Genomic DNA, 13,010 nt, shown 5'->3' on the forward strand with positions numbered 1-13,010 from the left:
AAATACAAAGAACATTACATAGTAGGCAGCAAAGATTCTAGAACAGAGCTCTGTTCTAGAATCTTTGGTAGGCAATAGGCTATTCATGTTTATGACAAGTTTCCATCAGTTCTGAGATGACAGTAATATTATGACATCATTGTCAAAAAGTTCAGTGTGAAACAGGCCTAACTGAAGGACATTGCAAAGTCCCAAAGATGCATTACAGCCGACCAACTCTTGTTTTGAACTGGTGAGTAACATTGAATTTATATGTGTAGAGTAAACCTATCCTAAATAGCCTATACTGCAATAATGGCTACCTCCCTCCGAAATATACACAATTTCTCACTGATTGAATCATCTCATGCTGTTTTGTCTTTGTCTGATATGACAGTGTATATGGCATTAGCATGTCTTAGCAGTGAATCTCACTGAAAAAGACTAGGCCTATAATTTTAGGTCCATGTAGTAGGCTAAAATGCTGCACAATTTGTAGGCCTGAGAGAGGGTTGAAAAAAAAAAAATCTTTGGTGTAACCTACTGTATGCTGTGTATTTTATGTTTTAACAATGCTATTTGGCTTCTTGCTAAACATGATTGGTGTGTCTTTCTGTTAAAGGCAGAAGAACAGAGAAGCAGAGCCTAAAGACTATGATCTCACAACATGCCCAGAGGGAAAGAAATACCTTCATAAATCCACATATAAACATTTTGGGACATGCAAAGATGCAGTAAGTAAAAACAATGTCGGAGATTGTGTGTGTGTATGTGTGTGTAAACACAAACATCTCACACTAAAAATATATTTTATATAATTCATTTTGACATTATCCATAACTTATTTTTAAATATACTATGTAGGCCCATGTCCCTAATCAAGCATTTTCCTTTTCTTATGTTATTCTATACTTTATTGTGCCAAGGACTGGAGCACCACAACAGAAACCCAGATGTCTCAGTATCAGCTAAAGAAAATGTGTGAAACCGAGACCAGAGCATTGATGCCAGCAGTGCACCACCACACTGCGAGGATGGACAGGTAAGGGAAGGGAAGTTTTGTGGCAAGAATGTGGCGAGAACAACATTGACATACATTCAATGAGAATGTATAGTTCTCAGTTCGATAGAGTGAATCAATTTTATTTATTTATTTAGTTAGTTGTATGGGTAAAGCACATAAGTAAATTGATAAGGGTGTGACTCTTGGCCTCAACATGCTTATTGAGAGATATCAGTGACCTAAATAGTGTTTGCTGTGCTGTATTGTCTCTTCAGTACAACTGGATCAGTGGGAACACAGTACAATATTGTCTTACCTCGACACCCCCCTGGCCATAACAAAATGTGAGTAGCAATCTTTGTAATAGCTTATCCATCTCCATCACTGTATTAGTGAGGCCCTATCATTGAGATGAATAACACTAATAACATCACACAGAAAATAGTCACCTGTTAAAACAAACAAACAAACAAATATCTCTCTTAGACACGCGCACACGCACACACACACTTTACATTACCACTTACCACTAGCGGTATTGAAGTGGCGTCGTGAGTAGACATGTCTTACTACTTCCTGCCAGAGGAGGGAGATGTGTATTTATTTAACTCTTACAAAACCCTTCAGTTGAAAGCAGAGCCACATGCTGCCTTGGTCTGTTTGTATGTGAGCCAGTGAGTAAGGATGTGCTTAAGTGTCATTTATGTGATGTAGTTGTCAAATTATTAATCCAACTGTTGTTTAAGTGTTTTAAGTATCTAATTTCCTTTGATTGCTCATTAACACAATACAGTAATAGCATGTGAAAACAGACTATTGAGTGGACTCTTTCAGAATGGACATCTAACAGTGCATAATGATGTCAAATAAATTAGTGATATAATGATATAGTCTTCTCATATATATTAGACTGCATTTGTTGCATTTAAGTTGTTTACTACTACGACTTACTACACACAATTCCATGTTGACTAATGCACGACTATGTTGAGATTAGCATCATTTATGTTACAGCTGTGTGGTAACACTGTGGTTGACTGTCTTTATCTAAACACCTGCTATGCATGCACCGAGAACGCTATAAAAGCATGAATTAGGCTTTTTTGGGGCTTACATAAGACATGACGGCGTGGAAAAAATGAGGGCTTCCTGGTGTCCGGAAGTCACAGCTGGCCCATGTCAGAGGCACTCAAACACTTCTAAGTGTTTCAGGATGGATGCTCTCTTAGCATCCAATCCCAACATAGAGGTGGCCCATGTAGTATGATAGCATTGATCAGAAAAAAAAACAGCTTTCAGTAGACACAAAAAAAGCAAATCAAACAATAACTCTTGATATCCACACCATCAGCAATGTCGGTGCCTTGACAAGATATCTCTAAAATGTGCCTAATGAGTTATTTTGAACGAGTTGAGTCTTTGATGTTTTTATGGGATATCCATAGCAGCACTGGTGCCTCAAAATAAAACAGTTTTGCTGACAGTATTTTTTATTGCATCATGTCTGCTATGACAGGGACTTTGAGACCACGTACACGCTGGATTATCCCCCTCCACTCAATCTCAGGCAGGAGGTGGTGAGTGCCTTCTCTGTTGGCATATTAGATACATGCAGTTTCGTGAGATCTCTGTGGCCTCTGTCAGGCATGCAACATATATTATACTTATCCTGTATGTGAGAAATAGTTCACCTATGAACTCTGGCTGTAAGTGTAAGAGATAAACCTATGCTTACAGAAGGTCAGCTTAATTGATTGATTTTCCAGGCAAGCACAGATGAGCTTGGAAAATTACTTTATCACTAGAGCACTTGACTCTTTTCCCCCCTTACAGCATATGTATATTTTAAACCTGCTCCTAAAGAAATACAGGGACTTTACCTAGTAGTGACACAATGAAGTGTCTGTAGTCTCTGTGTCTGTCTTAGAAGTGTCTCTGGTTATATAATTTGTCACCTTTATAATATTTGCAAGTGATGCTATTGGTTGCACTCTGTCATGTCATAATAATGTCATAACATCTACAAAACAACAGGAGGGTATTTTAAAACAACTCAATGTAATTAATTTACCCCTTAAAGTAACAGCCTCAGATTCGTTTTGATGCTATACTGAGTTATAATACAGAGTCTCTGACATCGGCAATGCCCTGGAATGCCTGCTATTGCACTACAATATCAAATACTGTTACCCTTTTCAACGGGTTTAGAAGCACTGGGTATACCGCCTTAGTGCTAAATGGTGTTGACAAGGGATATGAATACCAATTCTTCCTTCCTGTTACTTTTAATACTTAATTGATTTCCATGCTTGTACGCTTCCCAAGCAATAGAACAATTAAGCAAATCACAGGCCACAAAAAAAGTTCAGGTTAAAAGCCAATTCTGCCATGCACAAATCCTCATACTGTGAATTATGCATCTGTGGCGGTGACCTGCTTAAACCAAATGGGGAGGATTCACCCATATGTCTTTAGAAGGTCATAAGTCTGTCAGAGTTAATGCACTGATAGTCCCAACAGACCATATTCATTTGGGTTTGTAAATTTCCTTCCACGCTCTGGTGCTTACGGTGCCCAAGTTTTTTTTTTTACATTTTGTACTATCTGTTGAATGTATTTCAAACTTTTTGTCCCCATAACAGCAACCATATGTGCAATATGGGCTGTAATTCCCCCTCAGCGGGACACTCTGGTGTCCAGGATCGAGGGCTTACCTTTGAGCCCCAAGGGACACCATACGCTTCATGTTAAAACTTTGATTCCTCCATTTTGAGCAGGAAATAAAAAATATGGATTGTAGTGCAATGAGTTCCCTGTGTGTGGGATTTTGTATGCAGAAGAGAGAGTGGATGTGGGATTTCTTTAGTTTGCTGCCCATTATTATTTTCTTTCGGGGGGCATTTTAGGTCAACAAAAGCTGCCATCTGGGCAACTGATGGCCACATGTTTACTGAAAGCGATGGCGTCATTTTCTGTGCTGGCGGTGGCAGGCTAATAAACCAAATGAGACTCAGGGAAATAATGATCTACACAAGGGCTCTGCTTTGTGCACATTTCAGGAGTACTGTAGCTTTGATCTTAATCCTTACTGCTCTCTGAGTACCAAGAACACCCTGTGCGTGCTGTCTGCTGCACATAGGCTGCTAATTCTTTTGCTGTTTTAGGCTGTTTTATTTGTTTATTTTTCAGTGTTTCCAGTCTGGATTTGCAATTATCACATCTCATGAACCGGGACAAAGTGACAGGGCAAGAGGGGAAACTTACAGCAGTGCCCTAGTTCCCTGGATTGGGCCATTTGATCTCTGGTATAATAATCTTGCTCTCGGCATGTTCCCTCCTAAAAGGTGGGGATGGAGGACGCAGAAGAGCGGCCGTCCGACTTCCGCAGGCGTCAGTCCGAGTTCACAGACCTGGCAGGCCACAAGCGCAGCGGCAGGAACACTTGGCAGGACGACGTCGGAGAGCAAGGAAGGGTCAGGGTCAGAAACAAGCACCGGCAGGACACACACAGCAACAACCTTTTCTGCCCACACAGCGCTCAGTAATACATGGATTAGGTCCTAGCTCTGTTGCTGTGCCTTATTTTCCTCTCTGGCGTGTTTGCTGTGGTAATGAAGCAAAATCTCTCACAACAAAGCTTTGTTGTCAATTCATTAGACTTAAAGTGTATTAATAAAATCATTGATCAAGCAATAACAAACCTTTAGACTGGGAGACAAGTGTACTGTTTATTATTCAATCTCACACGTTATTGCCCAAGTGTGATCATGCTTATGGGAACTGACGTAGCAGGTCAATAAAGCCCTCTTTCACCACATATGTTGCAAACCCCCAAAACCATCTGTTCAGCCTGTGCATCACATGATGGTGCAAATTTAATTTAGTAGCAAGGATCATGTCCCAAATCCTGACATTTAGTGCTCCTTTACTTGCATTTCCTGTCAGCTTAGGATTGTTGACACTGCAAACTGACCAGCCAGAGAGGGCTGCTTTACATCTGCAGCTATGCTGACTGGGTACCATAACATTTCCTATATCTACCTTAGTAATCGCAGGCTACCTCCCCTGACTGGTTTGGCGGATGGTTGCTCTCCAAGTCTATGTTTCTCCAGGGATGACAATTTTCCAAAAAGGGCTTTATTTACTGGGTTCTATTCTTTGCTCACCAAATTGCTCATAACACCAGCGAGGAGGGAGCCAGAGAAACCTCAAGTTTGCATGGCAGCCTGTTATTGACCCAGTTGCAGAGAGTTTCCCTCCTGTATTTTTAGAAGCAAATGTTTGTTAGGAGCATCACACTTTTGGGCCTGCTGTCACAAGCATGATGGTCAACATGTAACATAGTAGAAAGCAGAAACAGGTCAAGCAGAAACAAAAGCCAAAGGTTATTTTAAACATGCCACTGTTAATATACACATGTGCATTTTTGTAGAATGTGTCATTATTAGATAACAGGGGAATTAAATAGGACATTATTCAATACCAAATAGTAACTCACAAATATTTAATACTTGACCCCTTGGACCATTTCAGTGAAACAAAGGGATTTAGAATGGAAAGTGTTTCATAAACACAGCCAGAACCCACACACTCAAGTTGAGGTTTGGTATAAATCCATTTGGATACAAATGTTTTGGAGATACGGAAGAGGCCAAGTTAGGAATACCAAAGTAAAGTAATAAACACTCGTGCAGTTCACACAATGGCAAAGACAGAATTCTTCACACAGTCCACAGACATGTATCCTAGCTACCTCAACAGATAAGTAATTCAGAACACAGGTCTTTAATATTCATGAGATGTTTGCTTTTGCAAAAAGAATCACAACTAAAAACGAGCTTCTGTACAAATGCATGGATAGTCCTCCTGCAAGTCCAGAAATCCACATCACAAAATTCATAGGGAGGACAAAACAATATTTGAATAGCTTCTGGCAGGCAATGTGAAAGAATCTGCTGCATGTTGTAGGCTACTCAGTTTAAAGGTGGGGGTCTTCCGTTCCATTGAAAGTTATCTAAAACACATTCCCTCCACTGAGTTTCATATGCTGTGTCCAAATCCCATTGAAATGACATTGCTGTGGTGGGGAGTCTGTGTCTAATTTCACTGACATGGAAACCCCAAGTATGGTTAAATTTGTCTGCTGACGGGTCATCTCCATTTAAGCCTTTTTAGTAGACACAGCTTACATCTTTACACTGCACAGTTACTAAGACTGGAAAGATAGGTAATGGTATTTGCCCATTTGCCTCTTACTAATGCCATAATTACTCTGGTAGTGGGAAGACTGGCATGGACACATGACATTTTGTGGCTTCACAAGTCTAAGATTTCTCCTTACAACAAATCCTTACACATGCTTGTATGTATAAGCTTGTTTGAATTGTATTTGATTAAATTCCTTATTGCATTGAGTAATTGGCAAGCATGACCTTGGACACTGATAGTTATTTAGAAGAGAAAATTATAAGAAAAATATATTGTGGTAAGACGATGATCTAATCCCCCATTTTTATGTCTCCTGTCAGCGAGTGTTGACAGAAGACATAAAAAATATTCAGTGCAGTAGACCGATGAAAATCTAGTTTAAAAGAGAGATTCATCTTTTCTTTACTACATAGTGGCAATGATTGAATTCATTTAAGTAAAGGAACCTTTAATGGAAACCGCAACAACACAACGTTTTCAAACAAAAGTTAGTCTGCCAAGAGTTTCCATGGCAACATCAAAGTAGAGTCTTACAACCTGGATGGTTAATTTGTGTGATGATTTCCCACTCTAAGTGGTGCAGGGAGGTTTATCTTTTTAAAAAATATATAATTCTCACCAGGCTGTCTACAATTCTCTGAGTACAAGTGCACCTGGAGTAGGCTATAAAATAAATGGTGCTTATCTCATCTCATGTATGTGAGTGTGTGTGTGTGAGAGAGAGAGAGGGGGGGAGGGAAGGTGTGGCTTGGAGATTGGCTCCTAATATTAGCATATTAGCAGTCACCTAAAACCATCATATGCTATTTTATTCAGATATATTGTTGAATACATTGAGTGAACTATTTATTTAAGCAGAGCAGTTTTTATATCTTTGAAACTGCAGGAACTGGATAGGCAGGGTAGCTTATGAAAGACAGATGTTGACCATGAAGCTGACAATCACTCAATGGTTGAAAAACAGAGAAGATTCACAGCAGACCACTTTTTATTGGAGAAGTCTATTATGCAGTGTAGAAATTAGAGTCAAAAGCATTTTGCCTTTACACACAACAGCAATCCTGGTCTCTTCCTTGGTAAGCTATCATACCTTGACTTTGATAACTCAATTGACAACCCCACTGACATCAGCCCTCTGTTTTAAATACAATTGAAATGAAATCTGTACTTTGTCTCAAAGCAGTGTACACACAACACAGAAACCATCACTTACTCTCACATGGCTTCCCCTTAACCCTCTTGAGAAGTTGATGTAACCCACTTGCAAGTTATTTGGGACTAGAAGTGGATAGCCAAATGAATATCAGTATAAAATAACCAAAACCAAACCTCTCTTTTCCATTACAAATGATGTCCTGTCCTTTGTAGTCTGCATTACAGAGCCAATATGGCTAAGAGAACAATCCTGGAGCCCCTCTGACTTCTGCAATCATGATACCAGTGGTCAAGTAAAACTGGGAATTCAAGCCTGAGATAACAAACCTGTCTGGACTTGTTTGCCAGCTGCACTTGACACTCAGCATCCATCAGTCTTCTCAGGGCCGACTGCAGCCGTGCCTGGTACTGACCAGCCCCGCGCCACTGGCCTATGGCCGTCCTGCGGAGCACCGTCTGTGTGGGAACACAATAAACAGAGTATGGCAGACATCTGCAAGACGTTTAAACAGTCGCGGATAGATGGTGCGGTGATGAACTGTTTTGTGACCACTGCGGTCTTTGATTTCCCCCTCTCCATGCGGTCAATCACAGTGACTTGTTCGTGTTGATTCTGTCACATTGCGTCAGGGCAGGCGTTTGGCCAAGGCATGGAAAAGAGGAGACAGACTGGACATTCAGTATGGGCTTCTGTTTACATTCACAGGGCAGGAAATTAACCCGTGAAACTGGGTTGAAGAAATGAGCCTCCAATTCACTTCTTGTGATTGGTCTCTTTCTGTCATGTGTGTCATTATTTAGTAGAAAACCTTTTGCAGAAGGAAAGAAAAAAAATGTGTCAGCATACTCTTCAGTGACCCATGCTCCATGATTTCCTGTACATACAGAAACCAACCGAGCATCTCTGACCATCCATTTCTTCAGTGTGTCAACCAGCATTCCCAACCAAGTCCTGTCCCTAAGGTTGTACTGTGTGTGCTTGTGGAAAAGAACTTCCCTCCAAGCTAAACACATGGTTACACAGGGGCCAGACACGCTGGGCACTTACGGAGAGCTTCCTGAATGAGGGGAAATTTAGTGTTCCGAATCTGCTTTTCCAAGCCTTCCTCTGAGTGAAATAAGAACAGGAGGGAGTGATGGAGGGATATAATGTATGGAGAGGAGACCCAATTTTACTTGACCTACAGTTAAGAACAAGATTATTCATACCCCTGGCAAATATTGATTTAATGTTGATTTTCTCTTGACCAATATGTTTGTTCTGACTGAAAATGACACTGCCACATGCCAAAATGTTGTAAGACAATGTGGTAGAAACATGGAATCAAAAAATAAGCGTTTTTATCTTTTTTTTTAACATTTTTAGGAAAAATGGTGTGTCCATTATTCATACCCTTTTAAAATAATCACTGGAAACATCTTTTTCATTTTTCAATCAAAGCTCTCAAAATGGTACGTATCAACCCGCTCCATGTCTCCACAATGATTGTAAACCGCACCTTTTTAGCTGCAATCCGGGTTTTGAGGCAGGAACGATTATTTGCCATCACTCTGGCCTTGTACTCACTTTTTTGACGGATTGAGGTCTGGAGTCTGGCTGGGCCACTCTAAAATATGACATTGTTCTCTGTTAACCATTTCTTGACTTGTCTGCCGAGAGACCTGCCCCAATAGGCGGCATTGGACCATTAAACCACCCAACATTTTTGAGTGGCCCAACCATAGTCCATACCTCAATCCGTCAAAAAAAGTGAGCGCACGGCCAGAGGGATGGCAAATAATCACTCTTGGCTCAAAACCCAGATTGCTGTTAAAAAGGTGCAGTCTAGAATCATTTTGACATGGAGAGGCATGGTAGGTATTATAAGAACCATATTGGAAGCTGTGAATGCAAATAAAGATGTTTCCATTGATTATTTAAAAAGGGTATGAATAATTTTGGACACGCAATTTTTTATACAAATGTAAAAAAGGTATTGTCATTTTCTGTCAGAACAAACATATAGATAAAGAGAAAATCAACATTGAATCAATATTTGCCAGGGGTATGAATAATTTTGTTCTTAACTGTATATATATATGTTTGTATTTATGTGTCTATATATACGCATGTTTGTATGCATGCATGTATGTATGTGTATGCAGTGCAGTTTGGATGTGTGTATTGTATATATTTCAGCATGCATGTATCAGCTGCACCTATCTATCTATCTGTGTCTGTCTATCTATCTATCTGTCTAGTTGCCTAAATATCCAAATATCCATACATCTTCGTCTCAGTAATTGCCCTCCACCCCCACCTCAGCCCATGGCATCTCTTTGTGGGCGCGAGTCCTGGAGATTAATCCGGAGGTGGTACAGCTGGGTCACAGATTCCTGCACTGGACACATAATCATATAAACAAGAGATGCAAAAAAAAACCTCTCTCCCTGAAGAATAAATAATCCTGTTGAGACCAGAGACAGTGGAATTTTGCCACTTTATTGTTTCATTTAAAACCAAGGAAATGTTCCGAATGTTACAACTAGTATTATCTGTCCTCAAGTGTGTTTTCAAAGATGTTTAATTGTTCGCTCACATTTCGCTTGTAAATCATTTTTCTATTGTATGGCAAGGAAAATATGACTCGCTCCACTGCTGTGGTTGTCGTTGTGGCTGTGGAAAGTCATGAAAAGTGGCTGTTATGCTTTAACGCATTGGAAAATTCAATACATTGACACATCCCACAAAGAAACAAAATCTTTAAACTCAGCATGGACAGAAAAAGCACCCCAAGTTGTGGAGGATTCAGAACGTCTTTGGTTTCCAGGCACTGGGCTGAGCTCCGAGCAAGCTATGCAAAAGATGCCTCTCAACGTGCAGCATTTATTAGGAGGCCAGTGTCCACAAAAGGTATGGAGTGTTGACATTCTTGAAGAGATGAACATCCCTACCTTGGCCCACGGTCTTGGAGAGGCCCAGGCTCCAGGCTGTGTTAGAGTTAGAGTTAGACGCAAAAAAAGGTCTGAGAACAAGGGTGCACTGTGGCCCCCGGTGCTGGGTGGGGAGATCCTGCACTTAACGATCATCACAACAACACGCACGTTAGCGCCAGCCGTGCTTTGCCCCCCAGCCCCTGGCATGTTTACATTCAATGATGAGAAGTCAAAGAGGGAAAAAGTACTGATGGCCAAAGTGCGGTCCATTAGGGGAAGATTTCTTCTCGCTTTCTGCAGCAACAAATGGGGCCCAAATGTGACCATGTGTTTGTGTTGAAAAAACCTCAAAGGTCACCAAATCCATACTTAAGGCTTAGCCCCTGGCTTCCCCCTCACCAAAACCTCAGTTTCACAGCAGTCGTCTATGGTAGATATCTTCATTGTGCAAGTTATGCCTGCAAAAGGGTTAAACCAGTTAACCATATTCTTCATTAGTTTAAGTTGAATGGTGTTTTGGAATGTTTGGCCAATTTTTTTTATATTCAGTTGATTGAAAGGCCAAAACCTCATAGGCCACCAAGCCAGAGTGGATATGCAAGGTCAGAATAAGGGAAAATCCAGTAACAGTCTGACAATGTGTTCGGTCATAAATTCACCATTGTGCTTCACAAGACACAAAATCTAACATTAAAATCATCCCCAGTGATATGATTCATGAACCTCTGCATCTTTCTCTCCTTACACTTTGCTGATTTTGAATCCTACCTCACAGAGTGTTTCTTCAATGTGTCCTGGCTAGGACAACTGTCCGCATCTCATTATCTCACCACAGGAGTGCCCAAGGGCTCAGTGTTGGGGGCTACTTCTCTTTGCTGTTTACACCACCTCTCTGGGTCTGATTATCTGCTTGCACGGCTTCTCATATACAGATGACACACAGTTCTATCTGTCATTACAACCCGACGGCCGACGGTCCCTAGACGGATCTCTGAATGTCTCTCAGGCGCAGATCACTTACAACTGAACCTCTCAAAGACCGAACTGCTGGTCCTCCCAGTCAAACCAACTATACACAACATTAACATTGAAATCGACTCACTGTCTCTTGCCCCTACCAGGGTAACAAAACTTAAGAGTCATGATCGATAACCAACTAATCCTCTCTGATCATTTTGCCTCAGTTGCTCAGTCGTGCCATTCCACACTCTACAACATAACAAAAATCAGGCTGTAATATGATACCCAAAATGGATACAGGCCATGGTCATCTCGCAACTTGACTACAAACGCCCTTCTGATGGGCCTATCCACCTCAGATGATCCAGAACATGGTAGCACGCGAGGCAAATGCTACCACTGGACTACTGTGCTCATCCAATGAACGCTGCCAAAACTGTTTGGTGGAACGCGCTGCCAATTCCTACAAGAGCAGGGGCTTCCCTCTCTTTCTTCAAAAACCTCCTGAAGACCCAAGTACCTCCTGTCCTACTAACAGCTGGACATGCTTAATCTAGCACTTACCACTGCCTTTTTCCCTATCCTGAATATCTCTCTTCTCCCTCCCTTAGCTTTGCTTGAACTGTTATTCTATTCTGTGTGAGTAGTACTTATTGCTGCAAAAAAAAAGTATACCCCTTTAACCCCCTTTTTTAATACCCCATGAAAGATAGTAGATACCACCTCTGCGTTACTATTGGCATGGATTAAAGAGGCCAAAGGCACATACAGTAATGAGGACAATACAAGTACATATGTGAATATGACAGTTAAAAAGCTAACTAGTCCAGGTGCTTAGGTCAATGTCATTGAAAATTGACAAGTTGTAAAAGTCTAGAGGTTTATGGTAAGATATTACATGTCAATGACTGATATCTTGGGAGCAAAGAATATAATTCATGCTGCAATATGCTTGTTTGCCTTTTTACACATGCTATAATGTAAGGTATCAACAAATATATACTATATACTCTTTTGATCCCATGAGGGAAATTTGGTCTCTGCATTTATCCCAATCCGTGAATTAGTGAAACACACACTAATCCTGGCACGCAGTGAGCTGCCTGCAACAACAGTGGCGCTCGGGGGAACAGTGAGGGGTTAGGTGCCTTGCTCAAGGGCACTTCAGCCGTGCCTACTGGTCGGGGTTCGAACCGGCAACCCTCCGGTTACAAGTCCGAAGCACTAACCAGTAGGCCACGGCTGCCCCCATCAAATGTCACAGACAGGAAAAATGAAGGTTGAACCTGTTGATATTGACAACTAGTTTTGCATTTTGTTGTCCATTGTGTAATAATTGATTGAATGCATGCACTAATTTGACCATAACTTGTGTTGTTTAAAGGAAAGATTTGATTTATTTCATGTTTTAAATGTTAAGTGTTAAGTGATAAAAAAATGTTCAAAATCTGTGTTAATTGTTCTTTCTGCTCATTCTGTGTTGCATGTTCATCTCCAATCAAACACCATCTCTACTTTGTCTTTTCATATTCCAAAAGTTTGAGTTCAACACTCTGGCAGATTGACCCACAGTAGACTCTTACAGGCTCAACTTGCCCATCTAAAGAGCTCTCCTTTCCAAAATAAGAGGACTTTATAAAGCTTTTAACTCTGGGTCTCCTCACAATGACACTTAGCTCTTATAGTGGTTCTCATGGTTCCAACTCAGCAGAGTGCTCAGTTTAGTTTACACTTGTAAAAAGGTATGCTTTCCTTTTTTTCCATTAGCTCATTCAAATTGTTATTTTTA

The 13,010-nt window shown here is 40.8% G+C and overlaps 1 protein-coding gene across 1 annotated transcript; it reads left to right on the top strand.

Moving 5' to 3' along the window:
* Positions 1-16: 16 nt before the first annotated feature.
* LOC125294216 (protein CFAP95-like) lies at positions 17-4,696 on the top strand. Its single transcript, XM_048242686.1, has 6 exons — positions 17-232; positions 602-713; positions 906-1,021; positions 1,258-1,326; positions 2,499-2,559; positions 4,327-4,696. The coding sequence occupies exons 1-6, from the start codon at positions 198-200 to the stop codon at positions 4,525-4,527; spliced, it is 594 nt and encodes a 197-aa protein (XP_048098643.1). The 5' UTR covers positions 17-197; the 3' UTR covers positions 4,528-4,696.
* Positions 4,697-13,010: the final 8,314 nt, after the last annotated feature.

Source organism: Alosa alosa, chromosome 5, assembly GCF_017589495.1.
Source record: "Alosa alosa isolate M-15738 ecotype Scorff River chromosome 5, AALO_Geno_1.1, whole genome shotgun sequence".
NCBI classification, from domain to species: Eukaryota; Metazoa; Chordata; class Actinopteri; order Clupeiformes; family Clupeidae; genus Alosa; species Alosa alosa.

What these genes read in the sequence shown, in the direction of transcription:
- LOC125294216 (XM_048242686.1), top strand. Translation starts at nt 198, where the DNA reads ATGCATTACAGCCGACCAACTCTTGTTTTGAACTG. An exon ending in CACACTGCGAGGATGGACAG is followed by an intron (nt 1,022 to 1,257) that starts GTAAGGGAAGGG and finishes TTGTCTCTTCAG; the next exon opens with TACAACTGGATCAGTGGGAA. An exon ending in TCAATCTCAGGCAGGAGGTG is followed by an intron (nt 2,560 to 4,326) that starts GTGAGTGCCTTC and finishes CCCTCCTAAAAG; the next exon opens with GTGGGGATGGAGGACGCAGA.